This window comes from Amblyomma maculatum, chromosome 1, assembly GCF_055883805.1.
Source record: "Amblyomma maculatum isolate TAMU_Amacu chromosome 1, ASM5588380v1, whole genome shotgun sequence".
Taxonomy (NCBI): Eukaryota; Metazoa; Arthropoda; class Arachnida; order Ixodida; family Ixodidae; genus Amblyomma; species Amblyomma maculatum.
In genome coordinates, this window is record NC_139344.1 from 181,864,267 (window position 1) to 181,889,419 (window position 25,153).

The following is a 25,153-nucleotide window of genomic DNA, read 5'->3' on the forward strand; positions in this document are numbered from 1 at the left end:
ATGCCAGCTAGGCATGACTTAGCTATGAACCATACTTTATTTCAAAATTCTAGGTTTCAGGATTCCAGTTCAAATTTCATGAAGAAAAAAATGCCATAGGAGCCTAGGGTAAGGGTCAATGCTACAATGTTCGCATGATTTAGCTGCAAAGCTCAAAGCTCTCTCATTACTCACATTCTGGCTCACAACACTCATTCCATGCATGAACAGTCTGTCGTGCTGTTCAGCTTCGCAATTATATTTGCCAGGTTTAGTTTAGCAATGCAGCAAAACCACAAGTAAAATTTATATATCAGAGCGTGCAATGATTGAAAATTTCCTTTTAGCTTGGTCACGTTTCAGTCCGTGTTCAATGACTGTTATGTTTAAAGTATACACGCAACAGTCAGACCAGTCCGGTCATTTCATGACCATGTGATGCAAAGAGGTGCTCGTATAATTGCAGTGTCTCGAGAGGTGCCCTAGAATTTCCTTGCAGATTTTGTACAAAAGCTGGAAAAGCATTTGCAGCTTTTGTAGCAGTTTCATAGACATATTAGACATAGTAATTTCAACGATTTAGTGTTTTGTACCTTGCACATGAAATATAGTGCTTCATATGACCCCAGATTTTTATTCAGAAGAAAAAAGGAAGACAAGCATTGCATTGAAACACACAGCTGAAAGAAGCCTACAATCAGTGAAGCCAAGAAAAGCATATGGGCTTTTTCTTACTTCTGTTGACATGAATGATTAATTTTGTGGATAAAATGTAAGCAACTAAATACACGGTAGAAGATTGGTGTGATCCAAACTTACGACATCTGACTTTTGCATCTGGCGCTCTTATCAACTGAGCTACAGCAGAGGCTACTTAATTTTCTAATTTCTTGGGTATTAACCTTGCTTGTAACCGGTCAAGGCGCAATGTGGCTAGATGTCTAACCAAAGCTGCCAAGCACAGCCAAGTGAAAAATTCAAGGACTTTCAAATACCTTCATGTTTTCAAGGGTTTTCAAGGCCTTGAGTATGGGATTTCCAAAATCAAGGGTTTTCAAGTGTTTTAAGGACCACTACAAACCCTGTATTTGATTCCAGGGCTTACCTGAGAATGGTTTCAAATCAGTAGCTCGTTCAACTTTTCGAATATGCAATTAAATGCCCTTTATTTAGTGTGCATGTTTGGCGATGCCAGGAGAGGCACGAATGCAGTGATGCAGCATTTGCATGATTCCTTGGAAGGAGCATCAGTATGAGCCCGCAAGTCAACTGCACCCCCTTTAATGCCACATGATGATGAGGTATTATGCTTGCCTACTCGTGCGTAATCCCCGCTTAAATGAGATACAGCCAGCTACTACTGTCTTGTTGATGTGACTGTGCACTTGGAACCAGAGCGACTACATTATATATGCTTAAACTATAAGCTCAACATAACTCGCCACCAATGCTTCTCAAGCAAGGCACAGGTGCACACAGCACAAGCCAAAGCCACCTCGACGAGAACAAGTGTCCAAGGCACCATCGTTCAAGCACGTGAAACAAGTTGAGTAGTTTCAAAGAAATGCTGTTACTTTATTTACAGCGACCAAAACACAAAGCTCACCACCACAGCGTGCAATGGAAAGGTGCAAGAATCCGCACGCCCGAACATGAACAAATGCTACATACATAATGAAAAATCAACATTACTGTGCTGAAAAAAAAAAAAAAGAAAAAAGAAGACACGCGGCACAGAAACAATGCAACCACGCTGCTACAACCGGCAGATGCAAACAAATGGTTCAGCCTATTAGTCATTTCCATTACCAACAACGCTCAGCCACAAACTGCACCAACCGAAATGGCGCCTACATCAAACGCAGGCAATCTCTGTTGTCAAGAAAGCAAGCTTTTATTACACCAGCCAGGCAGCATATGAGGCACCACCTGCGCAGGTTTTGCACCGGCCGAGGCAACCCAGCTAACTTGCAGCACTGGCAACTGCACAATAGGAAATGGCAACGAGAAGATGAGCAACGGCCATCACCCAGACTATGCGAACCACATCACACTACTTAGGGTGTCCTACTCTACACACTATCACACCTCAGTGTCCTCAACCAGAGCTCTGTTACTTTAAAGTGTCTGCGGCAGGAATATGAGCGAGCGAAGGGCAAGGAAGTTTGCAATAGAAGGCTGAAAACCATCTGCTCAACTTTGGCTGGAGATAGCAACATGGCCACAAATGCCTCACCGTCTGGTACCACTCTAAAAATACAACTGTAGTCACTAACCAAGGTAACACCCTGCATAATACCTTGGCATCCCTGCAGCATATGACACTTTAAGTTCCAGTTAGAATGGCAGAACAAGAATGCAAGATTTGGCTGCTTTGTAGTTTGGGCAGAGAGGAGCATGTAACGCTGACATTTTTGCTAGGTTTCATAATGTCTAGCAGCAATGCCGAATCAAAGAGCGCAAAGGTTAGCTAGCATGCTAAATGCAGCACTTGACCACTGCCACTGGGAAATTTAAGTAAAGCAAAATAACACTGCTGTCTACATGATTATGCTGCTCCTACCAAGCCACAGAAAAACAGTAATTCTACCTACCATGCAGACTACTGACAACTGTCCTTCACATCACATATCTTTTCTGATAGCTCTAAATTTGCTTACATTTTGTACAGCATTCACCAGGAGTCACATTAACTGATTACTTTTTCTGAAGTGCTGTAATAACTGCTTAACATCCAAATATTTCTGCATATAGTGCATTTAGACTGCAGCCATAACTTCTAACAAAGACACAAACAAATCTGTTTTAAGGTACAAAGCTCAAAACACCAGCCACGAGTTTTGTTCCTTGAACTATATGCAAATAAAAAAAATTAACTAAATTAAAATTCCTTCCTTCAACCCTATCACAGAAAGATTTAGCCAAAGATGTGCGCATTAGTTTGTGCAAGTTATTTGCATGCTACTTCTCGCGCTCTTGTATTGCAAAAGCACAGTGGTTTGGACCAGTTGCTTGCGATCCATGAAGTAAAAACATTGCAGCACAAGACAGACATAAATACAAGCACAGGAACAAACAAGAATGAACAGATGGACAGGTGGACATGTGAAGCACCTGTCCTGTCTTGTTAGTTTCTGTGCCTGTTTCCATGTCTCTTTTCTGCTGCGAATTCTTTATACCATGACTCTTTTGTTGCATTCTGCCTTTAACCAATGTCAGCAAAACTGATTACATAGCAGAGTTATTGAAGGAATGCATGAAACTCCACTGAAACCTCAAACACCCATGTTACATCTATCAAGGCTGCTCAATTCAGCAGTCTAGGTGTCATTGGCCTGAGAGAGAGACATTAAAAGCCAAGGTCTTAATCAAAATAAGCAAGGAAAACATCACTGCACATTATAAAAACAAAAAGAACCCTTCACTTGTTTAAATTGCCACTTTGAAAGCCCTGTATTGTGCTCAGTGAACACCTGTTCCACAGTATAGTTCTTATGACTCTGCAATAACAAAATTTCAACCAAGAGAACAAATCTCTATACAAAACTTCATGCTCTGATGAGATTTCTGTGCGTTTTAAACAGAATTCATCTGCACACTATGATGTCTACCAGAATGACACAAGGCAACCAATACCTTAAATGTGCGCAACCTTAACAAATATGAGAGAGAAGTGTGTACACACTAAAACTGTCAACATAACAAATGCATGCTTTGACATCTGCTCTGATATACAAGCTGCCACAAAATGCAGGCTACCATTTTCGTTACTGTATATGTAGCCATTTTTCCAAGTCAGAGATTCATATCTTTTCAGAGGAAAAAGTTACTCATTTTCACTTTACAGTATAGCTGAATCAAACCCAAAGTTGCCAATAACTGCTCCAAAGTATTCTGTACTGACAACTTGGTTTCAATCATACATGAAATTAAGCTATGAGCACAAAATATATCTCTGAATTCAGACCACCAAAAGCCACCTAACAATCAGCCAATTCAACTGTCACGCATTCTTCTGGCTTGGGCAATACTATATTTAATACAATGGTATACCCAGTTTGCAACTGTGATATGAAGAGCAACAATGCAAGCCACCATACTGTTCGGCAGCTAAAAACAAAAACAAATGTACAGTGGCAAAAGTTCTAACACAACAAATAGACATGCCAAATGCAGTCATCACTAAACGCACGAAAAAGCTTGAAAGCATTAACTTCAAAGCTCACAAGCTTGTGTGTTCCCAAAGTAGTACACAACCTATACATGTGTCCTGCCCCTTGCGAAACAAATCCTTGCAATCCTTACAAAAAAATGCTACGTTTGCACTTTTTGTAGCCCAAGTTCATAGTAAGCTGCTCACGACATTAAATACATGACACTAGTCTTTAGCACTGATGCGTTCTGTGTAGGCCCAAAATACACAACCATGGGTATTGGATCCTAAGTGACAGTTGCATGAAGATAACCGGAAAGCTACCCATGAATGGAAATGTTTCTTGGGGAGCTGCTGCCTAAAGAGTTGTGCATAGGGCAGGAACACAATAAATGATCCATATTTTGTGCCAGTCCGTAGAGAGCAACAATATGAGCCATAGCTAATGAGAGCGCAAACAATGCTTGTCAGCAGCCATAGCAACTCGCAAATTTTATCGTTCCTTGATGGAATGCCAGCAGCGCTGACAGCAGTTGGGAAGTCCATTCCATTACACCTCTAAACTGCACAGCTAATGTGCACAAGCGATAATTAGAAGTCAGAAACCAACTCGCTCAACATATTGCATCTTATATAAATACAGCATCTGTTGGTCAAGCAGTGATGAAGGAAATGAAATAGCAGAGGTCTCCATGATGACAAAGACTACGCAGCTAAGCATGACAATGTCTCGAATGATCATTTATTGGGTCAGGAGAAAATTGGCAATGGCTGCAGGAAGAGGACTGGCATTTTACCGTTTTGACAGCCAAGGTGACAGTCATCATCACCCTGTTCTGGATGGAAGGCCTTAAAATACCGACTGTCGCAATACATTGCTTTTCTATATAAGCCACTGACTGGTTTCCATTCGAACTTCAAAAAGACATGGCATTTATTAGTTAGCTATGTTCAATGTCACGTTTGGCAGCAATGTTTGCTACCAAGTGTGCAAAAACATCTGACACAGAAGCCCCTACATATGTGACCACCTCTCAGAATGATTTTCACTCCCTTACTGAGACACTGCCACTGCTTTCTTAAGAGTAAAACCCTGCTTACATGATCCAGCATCACTGAAAATGACAGCATATTCATTTTGAACAACAGCAGAGACAGGCACTGCCTACAAGCATGGCTTTAAGCAAAATGAACCAATAAGTGCCATGTCTTGACATTGTCAGAGCACCAACCATCCAGTAGTTAAACCAGAAGTTCAGCTAGCCACTTAGCCAGCTGAAGCAATGTTACATGCCCCTAAAGCAATGTAACAGTCAGTATTTGGCAGTGCCCTCAAAAAAAAAAAAAAAATCTATAGACACCGTAAAATATGATTCAAATAAAAGAAGATGATTATTCAGCTCCTAGTTTTGCATCTCCAGTTCATTTATGATCCACTAAAAGAAAAAAAAGAAAAAAAAATGCACACTTCTTTGGCCAAACACAAGCACAAAAGAAAGCAATTAAACTGAAGGGCTTGACCAATATATATTAATGCCATGGCCACAAACACAGCAAGCAAACACTAAAACCAAGCAGTGCATATAATTTAACTTTGGACATGAAAAAATAATCTGTGAAAATAGTTGAGGAAAGGCGCTTGCAATGGGCACTGTTACAGCTGCATGTCAGCACGTGAAAGTAGCTCCCAGCTTGACTGAGACCTGCTAGGCAGCTGGGCCTTTGAACTATGCTGACGCAGAGCTTGTGTGATGTTGCAGAGGCTCTTTGAAAGGTCATCAATTCTGTCACAAAAAGCTGCATGGCACTGCAAAATAAAAAAAACCTTTGTTACAAAGAAATTGCAACATATGACCAAAAGATAAGCGCTCTTTGCACAGCCAGAATTTTCAGTTATAACAATCTCTCTTATGTAGATTAAATCATGGCAACAGTTTTTTAGCCTGAACTCAGTGTGTGGCACTTTTCAATACACAGGTTGCAAAAGTTTCATCACAACTAAGTACCGTACTTTCCAGTGTACGAGACAAGTTCTTTAACAAAAATTTTGCGAATTCATCCTTTACAACGGTGTGTCATATATGCATTGTTTTTCTCGTTTTCAGCAATGTTTCTATGTGAACTGTGAAATGACGATGGCAGTAACTTCTGTAATTATGAAACCTATGTTCGTCTCACAGGCCAATGGAACAATTGCTTTCCTCACCTGCCTACACTGCCGAGACAAGCCAGAACAAGCCAACTTAATTTTACAGTTGCCATCAAGGAAAATGTAACCATTTACCCTGTTGCCATTTGCAACTTTCTTTGGTGGCTATGCGTTTGTGTTTTCCACTTCGCGCGTGCACTGCACCTGATACCCGAGCATCAGAGCACAGTGACGCTTGAGCATGGCAACCATCAGAGCAGCAAGTCTGAATACGAAGAGGATGTCACAGCTGCCAGAAATTGGCAAACATTTTGATAGCGCATTGGAAGGTGAAGCCTTTGAAGGCTTCGAGTAAAAAAAAAAGTGCTGCTACTCTGCCTGAGCGACAGTTCATTTAGGCGTGCGTGTTGCTTCTTTTTTCTGTTATTTTACGTCGCGTAAGCAGCATTCGCAGGCACAAAGCCTTTCATGATGGTCCCACAAGCATGTATAGTCAAGTCCAATTGCCCTAACTGGACAAATTCAGGCGCATCGTATACAAGGGTGCATCTTATATACCAAATTATTCATGGAAAGCCTTTTAATATGAGGGGTGCGTCTTATACAAAGGTGCGTCTCATATGCCTGAAAATACGGTAAATGCTTCAATCATTTAAATTAACCACCCAATACTACTGTTTGGCCTATCAAGTAAAAGTTTCCGTGAAAAATTGCAATTCAAACAAAAATGCAAACTAAACCACCCAAGACAAGAGAAAATGTAAGTAAGGCATTTTATATGAGTTTACAGAACGTTTATATCAATGCCATGCCCGTAATAACTAATCCCCTTATTGAAACGTTGCCTTGGTTTGCGAACTAAGGCTTTCCCTCAACCTTGTTCAGTTTGCTTTCATATTGATGTAACAAAGGATTTCATGTTTCATAAATGTATTTCTACACAACAGCAGACGGTTTTAATTTCAGCATATAACAATGTCAACTGCCCTGAAATCAGCTGCAAAAAATTCAATTACCCTTTCAGGCATAAACTGAAGCATTCGAAGTAAATGATACCACCGACTACAGCTGCCAACTACCCTGACTTTGCTGGGGCAGTCTCTAATGTCTGGGGTTCTAACCTGAGCCAAATTTAGGCCTGCATGACATACGAATACCATAGCATGTGCCACAAGCATTGAGAGCCAATACAAAAATAGCACTAGGAAGTAGTGACAGCAGATCCCAGCATGTAGGTTACTCTACCACCTCAATCCCCCAAAATTAAAAACCAATGACTTTACATGCTATACCTGTCCAACTGCACTCATACAACCACAGATCTAACAAATGCAGCATATTACTCAGCATAATAGACCTTATGCAAAATTGCTGCCATCTATCGGTCGCCGTGCGAGTTTCCGCCATGTTCAAGGGTATACCTACATTGAGGAGCGGCAAGCGGCATAGGGGGTTTGCGCAGCCGGCTGCGTTAATGCTCATTGTTGCCGATAATATTGACATACTGTTGTGCCCCTTGTACGCAAAATTAAAATAAGGCTGTAGAAGAAAAGAAGCAGCAAGTTACATCCTTGAGCTTTTTTTTTTTTCTTGGGGCTTGTGTTAATCTGCTATCGCGTGGTTGTCGCACTAGGCGCACTTTCGATCAGTGGCGCACCTGAATTGTAAAATACCTTATTTAACACGCATTGGAAGATTGCAAATCAATACCCGGTGCTAAGGCAGATGAAATATATCGCCCACGGTGTGTTCAATTTGCCTGTAGACTGACTGCGCATCGCCTTTTCGCATAAAAGATGTACATGAGAGTTGTTCCTGATTTCCTTCTTGTGCCAATTCATCTCAGCTTTAGGGTTTCATGCATACAAACTGTCAACAGATTTCGCCCGTATGTATACATCCAGGTATCCAGATAGAACAGGTTTCGGCACTTCAAAGGCGCCAGACTGCTCTCTTAAATTCCAGCGTGATATTCTAACGTCTTTACGCATTCGATTCATCAATGAATTGAATATAGTCGACTACATCCAGGCTTCTGTTGCTGAGATGAGTCTCCAGAACACGACTTGGAAAAGAAATGACTTGGAGTATATACGTGGCAGCAACTGCCCCTACCGTTTAGCTGCTCTCGTCTACCGCGAGTTCGCATGATTGTTGTTGCTATAGTGATGGCGATCACCGCGCTGTTTGCTTTTTTTTTTTTTATTAGTGTGAGATTTTTTTTCCTGCGAGTTGTGTGAGGTGCATCGAAAAGGAGTTACGCCTTAATATGTACCACGCCAGTTTTCTTTTCTCCCATCCATATCACTGAATAATGCCATTTCTTCGTTTAACCTTCATGGTGCACCATGAAAACAGTGTAATGAGGTACGGATTGAAACTGCCAACCATTTGACACTATCCACAGAGCAATATCGTTTGTAGCGAACCTTACCGCGCTTAGCAGTGAAGCAAGAATGAGCGCACACATGTCTTCCAACTTTATTTAGTCTAAAAGTATCCAGCCATGTATGCATCACATTTTCTGTATGCCCACTGCTTGGTACATTCTACTACTTCCCTGAATTGCTGCTGGCAAATAATGTTGTTTTGCAATATGGCAAAAAAAAAAGATGCATCACAGCTCTACACTGAAAACATTTGTGTTCTTTTAGGTGTCAACTGCCTGGACGCCCCATAAATTCAGACTTTGCAAAATATGTTCGGCAACTATATATAGAAAGAAAACCGCCATTTAACATTAGACAGCCCGTATACGTTCGCTACTTTTTCTCAAAACGATTTCGTGAACAATGTCGCTAGTGTCGAATATTGCAAGAGAACGCAGTGCGATTAGGTTTTTCATTCAATATCTTCACAAGCAAAGAAAGCAATTAAACCTTAATTAAGAACAGAGAAGCACCCATGCTTCATCTCAATCAAATAGTTACAGGTAATGTTTGGATTTTTCTCTGACATGATATATGTTGCTGACATGATTAAAACATGATGTTTCCATTGCCAGTTGCATACTTTGTCTCCAGAGCTTGTAACATAACCCTTGCAACCAGTCAGAAAAAGCTGAATATGAACATCACAATGGCGAAGGAAAAAAACTGAGCTCACAGCTTGTACTCACAATAGAACTTGACTTGAGGTGCTCTTCAAGGGCATCTTTCATTCTAGAACTGAAACATGAAGTGCAATAGTCAGACAAATCGAAGAAAAAGTAATCATGCAACATTAATGGCTTTTACTCGTAAACACCACACCAATATCATGCCCGTTGCAGCTGCAAACAAAGCTACAAAATCACACAAACTAACTGTGCATGCAAATTTTTTTCCTACTGACTCGAAGGTCCCACAGAATGGTGGCTACAGGCACAACAGCAGGCTCATAAAGGTTCTGAGAGCAAACCACTTTCTCTGCTTATACCCACAATGAAGAGGAAAAATTAGTGGTGGCCATAGTAAAATGCATGTACTTGGCAGCTGCCGCGATAGGAGTGATCGTGATACCCCCGTGCTCCATTCTAGATGACTGGAATCCAGGTAATGAGTCTACATCACTGAAGCTACCCTAGAATGTTGCATAATCCCCCATGTGACTACAATCATCAAGAGCAGTACATCAATGCCTAGCAGGCATAGGTGTAACCTGTCTCATATGCTGAACAAAAACAGTAAGGCCACATGCCAGCAGCATTAAAGAACAATGATAAAAAACATAACAGTCATCTTTGAAGGGATACTAAAGATTTGTAAATTTGCCTAGCAAACCTGAAGTTCTGTGCCTCTAGGAAACTACTAGCTCTACTGCACAAGTTTTGAAGCTTTTTTTTCTCCAGAAAAGCATTTTCGTAGGGTCATTTCTACTTCCTCAGCATTCAAAGCAGTCAGTAACATCATCTGTGACATCCCAGTGCCACTTCGCATTGAGAAAAAAGACAAACTGTTTCAGAAAGGCAATGCCACAACTTCTTTAGCAAAAAAATTCCTTAAACTGAGATACATACAACAGCAGTAAAATAGTCAGACATGCATTATTTTTCAGAAAGGTAGGAATGAAAATGATCATAATGCTGCCAAGTGCAATGAACAAAAAAAGTTCAGGGTGATATGTAGGAAAGCCTACTTGTGGGACTTTGCATGAGGTTGAAACCTAGCAGCGTACAAATGCATTCACACCACACGATAAATAACAGACAAGAACGTGAAGAGAATGTATGATACTTGAAACTATAATTTTGGATAATTGGCCCAAATACTGTGATCAACTGTCGTATTCATGAAAGTCAGGATACTATTCAATCACTGACAAATATTCGGAAATTGTCTACTATCAACTTCTTAAAGTTGGATAGCAACAGCATAACAAACATATCTAATTCGTATTCGAAATTTCGAATATTGACGCATCCTTAATAAGTAAACGCTTTGGAACGTAGATGAAAGGCCAAATAATGACCTAAGGAGTTTACTTTGTAATCTAAAGCAATCATTAAAATTCAATTTAGTGGCCCATTTGAATTAAAGGTAGCAAATAAATGCAAGATGTTTCAATTTAACCCAAACATTGCACCAATTATACAAGCTGTTGTGTTATAGTCATACTGTGAGGACTGCAGTGTTTCCTGTCACTTAGTAAATCAAAAAAATTTAAGTAAATTGCACGACTTTACTTGAGACGTGTAAAGAAAAGGGCTGCCAGAGCATCCTTTCCATTAAGCAACAACAAATAAAAAACACAATTACATTCTATAAAATTTCCATACGTACACAATTGGTGTGCAGCTACATACGTGATCCAGCAAAAGCATTTTATGAATGAAGAAAAATAATTCAACAATGAGAAGTGAAATTATGATGGCAAATTTCCAGAAGTCAATCACAAGCAAATGCAGTCAGCAAATAAACGTATATCACGAGTAGACAAAATGCCACGTCCCTTTTATTGTCACTAACACATGCATACATTAAGTGAAGTGCGGTACACAGTTGTTTGGACAAGCTGCACTACAAACCGCACTGCAGGACTCTGAATAAAAGAAAGTAACAACAGCACACCAAGTCCTCCAGCATCAAAACAGTGCAACCTGCCCACATTGAGCATATATACCATCTAGCCCAAAATATAACCTCTGCCAACGTGAAGACCCATGTGGGCAAGAAGGTACACAAAACTTTTTCTTTTTGTCGTAAGCACTTATGGTGTGGGTTTCACTTGCAGGCTCACACAGTGCATGATGTCTATAGTTTTTTTTCTCACATGCTGGTTCTTGCATGGCGAGCGAGCCACCTACTACATCAATGAGGTTTCACACACAATAAATAATGCTGCATTGAGATGAGCTGTCACAACTTCATGGCTCGCACCTCAATAGCTCAATCAGGTGATCCGTATATTTTCTTCAAAGGACTTATATTTGACAAGACCGGATGTAAAACTTGCTCTGCCTTCTGCCTTTAGTTAGAGGAAAGTGGGAGCTGCTCCCTGGGTGCTCTCAGTACAGCCAATGTCCATCTTGCATGACCACCACTAAACGAATCATTTTTTTTTTTAACAAGTCTTATACATATGTCCACACTAGACAAGGAGTTTTTATGGGTGCCTGCAAGAAGCTAAAAGGGCACCGACTACACTCTGGTCAAAAATATTACCTGTCCTGCCCTGATAGCTGCAAGGCACTGCCCCAGAAACATGTGGCCACAAAAAGTTTTGAAAATACTCATTAACAGTGGAGTTAAAAGCCAAAGCAATCAACCTATTTCGCAGTGCTCCTCTCCTTCCATTCCCTCTCGGAGATTTTCCACTCTCGTGTCTGGTTGATTAGGCTCTGCAAGAGAAATTCACCCTCCTCCTCCTCCGATATTCCTACATCATAATCCAGCTTTACAGGTATTTCTTTCTTACAGTCTAAAATATTAAGCAGCCTATTATATGAAATCCCACGAGAAAAGCAGGGCTTTATGAGGGCTTAACACCTAGTAAAAGGATGCTGCAGATTATTATGATCATGTTTCAGCTAGGGTAGGACAGCCAGTAGGATAGCCAAGGGAGGTTTTGGAACAGAAAATGTGGGTTCTGTACCAAGTGTGGGGCAGTGATATAAGCATTTTGGAGAAAATTTGAGAGCAAGTATCTCAACCTTGGTTAATCTGGACTAACGTCTAAAAATATCACTAAGGTCGACATTTTCATGCCATCACTGGCATGAAAAAAACCACTCATTGCTTATTGCAAAGAGTTTTCGTCAGTGAAAGCTCAAAAAACATGCCATCAGACAGAGGTGACTCTTGGAAGGGGACCTTCACCGTAAAATGGTGTTGAGCATGGTTTGGCCAAAGGGCGACCCCCCCATTTTCTGCAGGTCACGCTGTGCACCATCATAATCATCATCATCGCCATTATCCAGACTATATATCTTATACTCCATATCCCTCCAATTAACCTAGTGCAGTGCTAGCTGCAGCCATGCCTCAAGGCCATTTCTCCCCTCATGCGACCCTTGCCATGGCTGTATTGGAGTAACAACATGCCAACGATGCATTACACTGCTGCCTAGAGGCAATAGATGCCTCAAAAGATACGGAGGTGTCCTTTGGACTACAACACGAGCACGACCATCTTTTACAAGCTGCTCATGACACCTCTTTGGAATCCTGTCTCTAACACATTGATCTTAATGAGACATAAACTGATTAGCCTTTGCATACCTCACTGCAAGTCGCTGAATGCACAGGCACATATTCTGCCACATACAGAAGCCATGAAAACGAACTAAGCCGCGAGGTGCACTCCAAGCGTGTTGCACTGCACGCTCAAGAGGCAGTTGAGCAAACTGGCTCTGAGGCTCTTGTTCCTCTTACCCGTTGCTTTTCTTCTTGTAATTGCGTAGGCTGGAATCGGTTCCCAAGCGACTATGGTTGCGGCCAAGTGCTACAGCTTTGACCATCTTGCTATCCTCCCAAAACCCACTTCCGTGAACGCCTCCTCTCGTGTGGTGGTGATCAGATATGATCGCAGCACTGGTGCTTGTTAGCTTCTTTATCCGGTGGATTCATTGCCACTCTTAGGCCGCCATGGAGAGTGTGCATGCTGCCACACCTCGTGATCCGACTTATGAATGTGCAGCTCATGGCCAAATGGCTCTCGATGGTTGTCAACACATTGGCACCGTCTCTTATAGAAGCCTTAACATTACTGCGTATGCACTACTTAGCATGCTGGAAGCCACTCCTCGAAGGACAAGAACTGATATCACAAGCGTGAGATTCTGCGACAAATGAGCGCCATTTGGAAATGCCACAAAGACTGGCCACGAGATCGAGTGAATGAGAAATTTAGGGAATTTCAAAGATTCAGACTGGATGATGAAGAAATTTAAATGGTTAAAGTTTATGCAAACCAAATTAGCAGGCGCTACTAGCGAACTACTGTAAAATTCTAAACAAGCATCCACATTCGTGCAAGAACCCCCCCCCCCCACACACACACACAAACAACTTAACGACCAATTTCAGATTTATGTGCCATAAAACGGCTCCTGGACAGTGCCGGCTAGCTTGCCTGCATACATTGCGAAGCCCACTAGCTGACAGAGTGTTGGTTCACTACTGCAAGTGAGACATCCAATGCACACCCGCCAAAGAGCAGTTGGCCGCTGTCTAGGTGGTAGCTGGCCCCAAATATAATAAGGCAATCGTTAACATGTATATCCTAATGGCATGCCGTCAGAAAACGTCTGCGGCAGCGCGTCGTTAATCAGTTTACGCTGGTGGAGGAATATTTTGTCGCTGCCATTCCGCGATAGCGCCCTCCCCTCTGCAGCAATTTCGACATGGTCCCCTACCCCAAGGGGGGGCACCTGTGCCAAATTTTATGATATTTAGAATTTTGGATATTCCTGAGAAACACTCCAAGAACAAGAAAACCATCACACCTCAAGAGAGAAATAGGGTTTGACTGGTTCCTGTCACAGCTCTGCGTAATTTCAGCGAACATGATGCTTTTGGCACAGTAAGGCACAGAAAATCTTGTCTGTGTCAAAATGGCACAAATGGCACAGCTGTCCCACCCCTGGCTCTACAGATTATATATTTTGTGTTGTAACAATTTGACAAATCAACAGTGCACAATCTCTGAAAGTCATCCTTGAGTAGCATAAAAAAAAAAAGAAACATTAAAAAACCACATAGTGCTCCAATTAACAACAAGAATAAGGACATATTCATTAGTTTAAAAGGAAAAAAACACCACTCCAAGAAAAATAGAAAAAAAAATAAGTTTTTCTGACTGCCTAAAAGCTCTTTAGAATTTTAACCATGATTGATCTGAAGATGAGAGACGTGAACTTTGTACCATGTCAGCTGTGCATGCTTCACACTTTCAGACCAGAAGCAAATCATTACGCTGCCAGAATTTTCAGTACATCTCAAACCTTAAACATTTCATGTCACAGAAGATGTATCACAGGGCACAGCTGATTAAGTTTGCCAACCATTCCTTATGCACAGCATCTCAGCTACATGTAACCAAGGTTTAAATGATGCGTCTCAGCTTAGTGAAGCCAACTGAGGGCTTTTAAGAGTCACATGGCATAGTCTGCAGTATTTTTTCCATTCACCAAACATTTAATTAGTGAAGACTAATTAGCTAACTTTCTAAGTATTGGCTTCAGGAACGAAATGTCAATACAGAAGTTGTAGATCATCTTGAAAAACACTCTCCATAATGGCGCTCATCACATGATCGCTTTCTTTAAGGCCAGTAAATAAAACTTCGTAAATGGTACCTTGGTGAGAATATTGCAAGCAACCATTTTTCAGGATGATCTACAACTTTTGAATCAACACTTTGTTTCTTCAGGCACTAACTGAAAGGTTAGCTAATTAATCTGTATTATATACGCATCGACTATGTCAAACGAAAAAATACTGCAGACTGGGCCTGATGTCTCTTAAGAGCTCACCGATGGTTTCAGAGGGCTAGGACACTGTGTTATTTAAAAGCTTGGTTAGATTCAGCTGGGATGCCTGCAGTAGATTCAATTTAAAATATTGTTGACTTCTCAAGCTACTACTTTTCTTACATTATTACTAAATCCAATTATCATGACAGAACAGCCTAAGAGACAGTCCACTCATCTTTTTGTACAACATAGCAAAAAGATCAGTTCTGTTTAACAACTTGTCACTCACAGCAAAGTAAGCCAGCCATGCAGAAAAGAAAACAAAGAACACATGCAATGCTGATGTGTCAAGAAATCTGACAATCACCAAAAAAAACAGTGTCCACACTCTCTGAACTTTGGTTAATTCCCACATGCAAGTAGATTAAATTCAAGAACCAGCAAAATACTTGCTCATTGTCCTTAGAAAAGGTTCCTGATGAAGCTGCTCTTAATAATATAGCGTAACACATATATATAACCTATAAACTGCGTGCTGCGATGATAAGTCACCGGTCACTAGCACATGCCAGGCTAAACTAAACATAACATTCTCACTAGCCTTCTTGCAAGCCCTGGACCTGACATCATTAACATATGATTAGGCAATCATGATTTGTTCCCTGCTAGAGACTAAGGTTGCGGAAAGCAGGAAATAGTTCATGATCAGCTTATGTTAGGGCTAGCAGCATCAAGAACTCTGCTTTCCCAAGTTCTCTGAAGTGAAGAGTTGGTGATATGAATCCAGGTGATATGAACTTCAGGATGATATGAATTTGTGAAATTCCCTGGCTGGAGTGCACTGTGTGCAATGTGCAGAATTTCAGGTGCTCCGAGCACTCTCCCGTGCCACTATGGATAAGAATGTGCAAACCCGCGAACTGCGACCGCAGCCTCGAGCACTACACACTGAGCGCTCATCATTGACTCCACGTTCACCAGCTGCACTGTACAAACTACAAACAGTTTTTAGCGGCGCGTGGCCTTCAAATAGCCAACGTCAGGATTGCCAGTCACACTATGCATGGAGAACAGCGAGTAGCCGCGCATGCGGCAAGCATGCATAACTCGCACATCACTGTCTGTGCGATCGCTAGTCGCGCTGTGCGCACAGGGAGAATTTTGCGCCGGCACACGGCTATTGCTGACATCACAATCCCCTGTCATGCTCTACGCACCACCAGAAGTTAGCAGAGGCATGTGGACAGCACATTCCCAATGTTGTGACCATCATATACAAAGTACACACCTCGAGAATAGAGCTGTGGCTCTATGGCCATAAATATATCTCCTCGGCTGTAAACAAACCTGCGTGAATGCCTTTCCCATACTTCTGCATACCGATTTGATTCACACCAGTGAGGTCCTACTGTAGTTAGTACATGCAGTTAAAAATGTAGCCCAAAAGTCCTCTAGTCAAGCAACGCTCTTCCTGAATCTCAAACACCTTCATACGACAGTGCAAGTAACCTTGCCAGTACGGTGCACGTCATCACACATCACCCCACCCCTCTTTTTGCGCATGCGGTCATAGGAAAAAAAAATTAAAACCAGCAAAGGTTGCAGCATACAAAAGTATGTGCCTGAATAAACAACACCATACCTGTCCAATCCGGAAGCTGCTCAGAGATAGCAGTAACAGATGAGAGAAAAAAATGGTAGAAATGAATTCACAGCCCACTGATTAAACCATTAAAAAACCACATACAACATTCATCATAACCATTAGTATCAGTCGCAGATCTAAAAACCATCCACTCCATAAGAACAAGTTTTCGAGCCTCCCTCAATTATCTACAGACAATTTACTGCACTTCTCTTTCCCTTGGCACCAGCTCCATTACTTTAATGGACTACTGGTTACATCCTTATGCAGTAAAAGTTTGGCCAAAGTCCAGCTCCAAACTTCAGCCACATCAACCCATGCCTGTTTTGTTTCTTTTTTAATTCATGCTGCACTCTTTCAATCCTATCATATGCCAATTATGTTTGTTTTCATCATTCATTGCACTCTCTGCAGTTGCGAATTTTAGTTTGTTCACTGGGCTCCAAGTTTCAACCTCAAAAAAAGACTACTGGCAAAATGCAGAGCAAAATGAAGAAGGGTTGAGGGGAAGCCACATTGCACTAGCCAACATTTTGACAAGATCTGTTTCAACAAGAGGACTAGAGAATGCAGAGATGACTGTTAACAGAATACATATCAATAACCAGTTCTTCCCTCCACCATGTTACCAACTGCTATAAACCCTAATTCTCTCTCATTCTAATTACCTCAAAACTCTAATCCTCTGCCATACTGGGCCAAATGTGACTAATCCCTCGCTTCTCCAGTCACTCACTACCATTAATACCCTAACATTTTTTTAGCTCTCTTTGTATTATCAAGCTTACCATCATTATTTATTCATTTGAGGTTCTTTGTCAATCACTGCAAGTTTCCTCTTGAATTCCTAAACATGGCAAGGCCACCAGCATGTCACAGGCTGCCAATGTATTCCTTGTAAACATTTCCATTTCATTTTCTCTATCTTGTGCTTCAACACATATAACAGAGATACAGCGAGTAGTAATGAAGGAACTGTCTTCTTGTCTTATGTACCTTTCCAGACTGGTTCTATACATTTTCACCTCTTATGATGGCCAGTGATAAATGCATTCTTTCTTAATGCCTTAATTACACAAGCACCTGCACGACTCTCAAAAATTCCAGTAAACCTATGCCTTTGTGTCGCCTGTGAAGGTAACATTAGGTATGGTATAGTTTATGAAATTGAATGCAGCCCAAAAGTCCTCTAGTCAAGCAAACCACACGTTCTAGGTGCCCTTCCTGCGTCCTAAATACCTTTGTAGTACTGCGCAATTACTGCACACATCCCCACATTCCATGTGAGCCCTCTTCTTGTGCATGCAACGTTATCATAAAAAAAGGCACCAGCAAAGCTTACAACATAGACTTCAAGGCATTTTTTGTAGAACTGTGCATTAGCAGCCACACACTTTTTTAAGCTACTGTTGTCATGGACATCAATAGGAATAAAATATGACAGAAAAATAGGTATTTAGCTGAGAATTTTAAAAGAAATAATATGAAATATTATAATGCAATCCCCAACTGTTCAGGCCATCTTAACCAAGCTACCCCCTCCCCCCCCCCCTTACTTTTAAAATGCAGATGGAAGCAGCGAACACATCACTGTTATTAAAATTGCAATAGTTCTGGTGCACATGCCGAAATCTACCAGAGCCAAACCTTCGGTAAATGAGTTTATGATTGCTGCAGCCTACAACACAGCTGCAGCAATCATAAGCTCATTTGCCCGTCTTTGCTTTCATTACTCCACTGAACTCCTTCAATGCACTGCCTTCTTTCCCACCCACAGTCGCCTTCTTTGCACTTGTACACCATGCACTTTGTCCACAGGTCAATAAAAAGTTGGCTTCTCCTCACAGCTCTCCAGTCTGATGGTGAAGATTCATTTAACAGCTTTCAAAATCTGAAATAAAATAATTCCCGCCGCATTTTATGTTCTAAAGCACCATTTGATGTCGCTTGCGAAATTTTGTGAATTATTTGTTTTCATGGAGTGGAATTTAACATTTTCTGTTGCAGAAGGAAAGGGGCCTTAGCTATGACAAGCACCGTAATACATGGCTCTGGATTTAGTATCTCAGCCATCTGGGACTCCATGTGCACTGGCATTTCACATGCTTGCATACTGCTTCGTGGCTGCAATGAATGAAATACATGAGGGTTTATTGCATACTATACCCTGCAGACCCTTTACAGTGCGATTAATTAAGGGATCTAATGAGGTTAATTGCAGCATAGAGGAAACTACAGAGTATAAAATATGCCAAATGTTTATGACACAGTTAATCAGGCAAATGCAGTTTCCTGCAAGACACCCTCCCATAAAGGCCGCATAAAACAGCAAAGCCTGCTCACTAGGTTTTGGCTTATGGGGTTTAATGTCCCAAAGCGACTCAGGCTATGAGAGATGCCGTAGTGGAGAGCTCCGAAAATTTCGACAACCTGGGGTTCTTTAACGTACACCAACACCGCACAGCACATGGGCACCTTGTGTTCTACCTTCACTGAAAAGTAGCTGCCGAGGCCAGGATCAACCCTGTATCTTTTGGCCCATCAGTTGAATGCCCAAAATACTCAGTTACTGTGGCGGGGTCTAATCTAATGATAACAGCATGCAAGGTTATTAAGAGATTGTGTTACAAAATTTTATACATATTATGTTCTTTTTATTCAATTTGAAACCAAATGCTGATTATCTGCCTTAGACTACCAGTGAAAACCAGCACCACATAATGATAATCTGCATATCATTGAATAAAAATATTACTTCTTACGTTCACTTTTATTTAGCTTTAGCAAAAATCTACCTATATTGCAGGTTATCAGAGACAACATTACTAATCTCAAAGTTACGCCGACACCACTTTGTGAACTGCTAACACTAGAGTTCTTAAAATGGCTAACTGGACATAGCTGTCACAGCTACTCAATATTTGACATGTTCAAGATGGCTTTGACAGTTCGAGGCCTTCATGTCATGAATGTCTGCCCCGAGCAAGCTTTTCACCATTTTTAACTGCTCTCCTATGCTACCACGTTCCTTGTTTACATTTATCAGATCTTTGGTGGAATAGACTTGCCTTGGTTTACGATCGATTCCTATTCAAGTAGTGGCATACAAGTAAGTGCTACTCCTAAGGGAATATAAAGAAGCCTTGATGCATTAAATCACAATTTCAAACACTATGAATGTACCCTTTCTTTTACCTATTTCATTTTTATCTTCCAACTCCCATTGCTAGCTGTTGCAAATAATGCGACTTTTGACTATGTATAGACAGTAGATAAGAAATGTCATTCGATTAACTGAATCTCATTCATTTAATTCATTTAATTAACATAACCCTTCTAGTGCTACAAGGGTATAAAAGAGGATAGCCGTATTCAAGCAAACATTTCAACTACACTTATTCTCTCACTGCTAATGACTTGGCTTGAAATTTTCCTTCACTCTTATTACAAATCTAGGTTAGCTTAGGAGTGCACCATTTGATGAAGAGCTGTACTTAACATTCTTAACACTGCAGCAACCTGCAGGAGGATATGTACGCTACAGAAGTCTTTTTTTTTTCGGCTTTGATGGGCTCTTCTCTCTCCACCTATTGCTCCGAGCCTTTATCTTATTTATTCATAGTACTACTTTGCTGCGCGCTACAAAGTATTGAGTAGATACTGCAGTACACTCTACTTTACCTCTCCTGGACCTCTCCCTGTTTTCAGAGTTCAGCATCAAGTGGGGTGGCCTGCTAGGCAAAGACTACTATTATTGTTTTGCCCTTCACATCATATTTCCAATAAGATTTTCAGCTAGCAAGCTGCTGCTGTTGCCTATCTTCCTGCAATTATAGCTGCCCCTACTCAAGCGTCACTTCTGCTGCACTCCAATGTCACCAGCAAAACTTTTTGCACTGCCAGTTGCATGTGCACTAATGACACTGGGCAGAATGTGACTATTAGGCACCTTCATGGGACATTTACCATCATGGCCCATTCACAGAACAACTAATTCTTGCCTCCTATTTTATAAAGGAGCAAGGGCACAAAATTAGGTTACATTTTATCATTCAAAATTGCCGACTGACAAGCCATAGCTCAGAAACCACAAAATCAAAATAAGGCTGGTGCTCAAACTTACTGACAACAGATGATAGCAGCATTTTTACATAATGCCCAACAGCCTTTTTCAATGTTGGCTGGAGGGAAAGCTGGCAGTGCTGCACTTCATCACGAGAGGCGCAGGAATGGTGGGGAGATAAGATTTCGTACTTGGCCTAGCTATTGTCGGGTACAAAATATGGCTTCAGCCATAGCAATAAGACTATTCAAGGCAAAGCTCGAAGAAATGCTGTGCAGGTTCCCATACCAGCCTAACAATATACTTTCACTTGCATTAAATTTATTGAAGAAGTGAAAAGCACACTGCTAAATTAATTTGACCTGCCATAGAAGTGAGTATCACAGTGCAGCTGCCAATTCAGAGGCAAAAGATACGTTTTCGGCTCAACACTAGCCAAGCCAAATATGAAGCCTCATCTTCCCAGCATTCCCGAACAGGATGAACTGCTCTTTAAAAATTCATATAAACAGTGCCACCACTTTTCCTTCTGGGTAACATTGAGAAACTATAATACATGCAGTGAACAATAAGCAGTGGCTCATACAGCTTACTCAAACACTGCTGCAGCCTTCATATTCCTGGGTCAAAATAACCAAAGATCTGAGTACCTCAACTTGCACCTAAATAACAAATCAATAAGAACTTTTCTCAGCTGCATGGACCTGCAACTAAAGTACACAAATGTCAGCAGTGAACATATATGACGATGACATTGCTTGCAAACTACACATCGTCACAGCCTCGCATCTCTGCACTCCACACCAAGTCATGATGTCACAAGAGCAAGGTGCCGGGCTAGTTGGCAGTGCACACCTAAAGAACAATGCTGGAAACAAGATGAAACACGACACTTCTTCCCATGTTTCATCTCATTCCCAGTGCTGTTTATCATGATAATGATAAACATCATAATAAACACCATCATGATGTCAGTGACCAAGACTGACAGGTGCCAGCTAAAATGCATTGATCTTGAAAATAACACTGTATTGTTTCTCAGCATTCACACCTGCCACATATTTTACTAATATATACAAAATTTGTCAGTATTCCTTTTAGCCTGATTAGAATGACTGGTAACCTTTCATTAATGGCAGAAAACCTGCTATTTACCGAAAGTTTCTTATTCATCAAGAAGGTCTCAATGACTAAATGAATGCCATTACAATACTGTAAATGCTTTATTAGTCATTGTAACTTCACTTGACCTCATAGCATTCGAATCAATACTTGGCAGCTTTTCTTGTGATGCTACTCAGCTAAGACTACTTGGCGTGCTAGACTTAAACACTGCTGCATTAAATTTCCTACAGCAGCCTGTCTGCACCCAGAAGTCCTTACCAATGTTTCTTGCTTGATGATTACTAATAAATTTTTACCTTCCAAAGCAACTGTGGGATTTAGGACATGGCATAGTAACGTGCTCCAGATAATACATGACCACTTGAAGTTCTTTCATCGAAACCTCAGCATAGAGGCATTTTTGCTTTTCATCTTCACTGAAGCATTGCCACCATGGTCAGAATCAAATCCCTGAGCTCATGCTCAGCCGCCAAATGTCAAAGCACTGTGTCACCGAGGTGGGGTGACAGGAACTATATTAATGGCATCACCAAAACCTGCTAATCTCAATAAGGCTTTAAACTGCTGGGCATAAAGCATATAGTGCTGACAGTAGGCAACAGGTGAGCGACAAATGCAGCTTGGGGTCTGAAAACATATGTTTTTCAGGGACAGAGAGAAAGAAAGAGAGAGAGTGATCCAAGCAAGATAAGGCCTCCAAGAAATAGGCAGCCAACAAAGAAAGGCACTCCTCAAACCCACCTGACTAATCGCCCCTGAGAAGAGCCCTCCTCCGAAGAAGATGAGATGCTCTGAAGAAATTTTGGCTGTACAACAAAGAGAGAAAGACGGAATAGAAAATAAAGAACCACACTTGGAGGACATGCGCAGGATACCAAAAAGCCATGCTCCACATCTGAAACTCAACAACACAGGAAACGTTCAAGTCATGCACAGTCAACCACATAAATGTGGCATCATGAAAAAAAGTACGCCACTGCAAATCAGTGTTCACTCATTTCAGCAAATGGATATGACAAAGTCAGGAACACATCACACCAACAGACTCCCACAGCAGGTAACCAAAAGAGAAAAGGGGAAGAAAGCAGCACAGAGAACAAGATAAACAGGCCAAGAAAAGCATGTAAGGAGGAATATGCAATACAGTAGAATCTCACTGATACGAGTCTGGTTGGTACGTATTTATACAAATTCGCAAAATTCCCCGGCCGAAGTGCACTGTGTACAATGTGCAAAATTTCAGATGTGCACACTTTCCTGCACCACTGCAGATGATACAAACACAAAAAACAATGAACGCAGCCTTGAGCACTACACAAAGCCTGCACATTGTTGACTCTGCCATCGCTAGTAGCACTGTATGCACCATGAGCAGTCTGCTGCACCACGCAGCCCACACATTGCCATCGTTGCAATCTCCTGTCATGCTGTACGTGCTACGAGAAGTCTGCAGCAGCATGCGGCCCACACATCACCAACGTCTCAATCATCTGTTGCACTGTATACGCCGCGAGTAGTGAGCTGTGGCCGTGCGATCATAAATAAATCTTCTTAGCCATAACAGGTTGCGTGAATGCTTTTCCCGTGCTTCTGCATGAGGATTTTCATTCGATCTGATAATATGAACTTTCTTGCCCCCTCGTGAGATTTGTATCACCTGAAGTTCTACTGTACCAAAAATTTGAAATTATTTGGTACATATTTGATTCAAGAAAATTATATTGGAAAGTTTTGAATATTCAGCCTCTGGCCATGTCAAAAAATATTTAAACGAATTATCACAGAGTTTAAAGCGCCGGGAAAAAATGTCCTTTCCACTCTCTCCTCCAGTATCACGTGAGCTAACCACATTTGGATGCTCCTAGGCTTGGGACCTGAACTGAAATTCCCTAAGTGGGTTACATATGTGATGAGAACAAAATGGGTGACCTCCTGCTTAGGACAATCAGAATGTGAAAACGCATTATTTTGTGACAATCAGAATGTGAAAACGCATTATTTTGCATGATCCCCCCATGGCGCCCAAACCCATGGCATTCATCCTGTTGCCTACACAACGCTTCTAGCATGAGCTCCTCCAACTCATTCTGTAAGCTATGATATGTAGGAAAGTCCACTTGCAAAATTTCACATGGGGCTCCCAAAAGTGGGCCGAGTCAAGGTGTCACTGGCAAGGCAAGTGTTGATAAGCAATACCTCCTACCACAAATGTTCTTTGTAATCTGTGAGCCTTTGATCTACATGTAATGAAAGTCATGAAAACTACAAAGAAGCCTCTGTTGCTAATGCCAGAATCGCCAGGCTTTGTTGTTCCTGCTTTTAACTTCGTTGCTAGCTTATGACGACAGTGGCTGTAGGTCACATATTCGCCATCCATCTAAACACAGCTGTGCATCAATTTCAGATGTCATTCGATGTGTCATTTCAATTTCTTTTAGAAGCAGTATCACTGTTTTGATGTGAATGTGCATTCACCTCACTTAAGCCCTCATTGCACTTCCAGCACAGTTAAACTATGTCACTATACCAAAACTGCATGTTTGTCATGAGCTTTCAGCTTTTTGTGCTGATGCGGCTTCTTCACTATGCACCATTACATTTTCACATTTACGGCAGATTGTTTTTCTTTCTTTGCAGGGGACATAACTAGAGAATTTCCTCAGCTACCGTGAAGTATGAATTAATAAGGTTTTCATAAAATTTTCACTCCCAATTCATGTCTGAATTCACATATTTAGTTTTGTTATTACTGATTCTTCATGACCCCGTTACAGGGTGGATACTATTATGCACTCTAATGAACTTTGAGCATTTGAGTAAACATTTGAGCATGTCACAATTGTGTGTGCGCATATGTGCGTGCATGCATGCATGCATGCCTGTGTGTGTGTGTTCGCTACTGATTAAGTGATCGCAATGACCATATACAATCGAACCTCGATATAACGAAGCCCTACTTGCAGCCGAAAATTTCTTTAAATCGCGAATTTCATTACATCGAGGTTCCCATGTTCTAGCTGCCCAAATAAAGTAACAGGTTAGTGGAATACTGCTAGTAAATGGGAACTTGTAAATTACGAATTCAGGAAATAAGCAAGAAATTCTAGCAACAATGGTGCTAACAAGGGTACCAGATGTTTAGTTCA

General features: G+C 41.2%; 1 protein-coding gene across 3 annotated transcripts in view; it reads right to left on the reverse strand.

Moving 5' to 3' along the window:
- Positions 1-1,679: 1,679 nt before the first annotated feature.
- Positions 1,680-25,153, reverse strand: part of LOC146205050 (uncharacterized) — a 62,313-nt gene continuing 38,839 nt past the window's right edge. For 2 of the 3 annotated variants that reach the window (XM_084589736.1, XM_084589735.1), the window contains 3 exons: positions 22,749-22,813; positions 9,400-9,448; positions 1,680-5,939 (listed from right to left, as the gene is read on the reverse strand). In XM_084589736.1, the coding sequence (XP_084445862.1) occupies positions 5,787-5,939; positions 9,400-9,448; positions 22,749-22,813 (267 nt within the window). In that variant the 3' untranslated portion in view covers positions 1,680-5,786. The remainder of the gene's footprint in view (positions 5,940-9,399; positions 9,449-22,748; positions 22,814-25,153) is intronic. The other variant, XM_084589737.1, reaches the window with a different exon arrangement.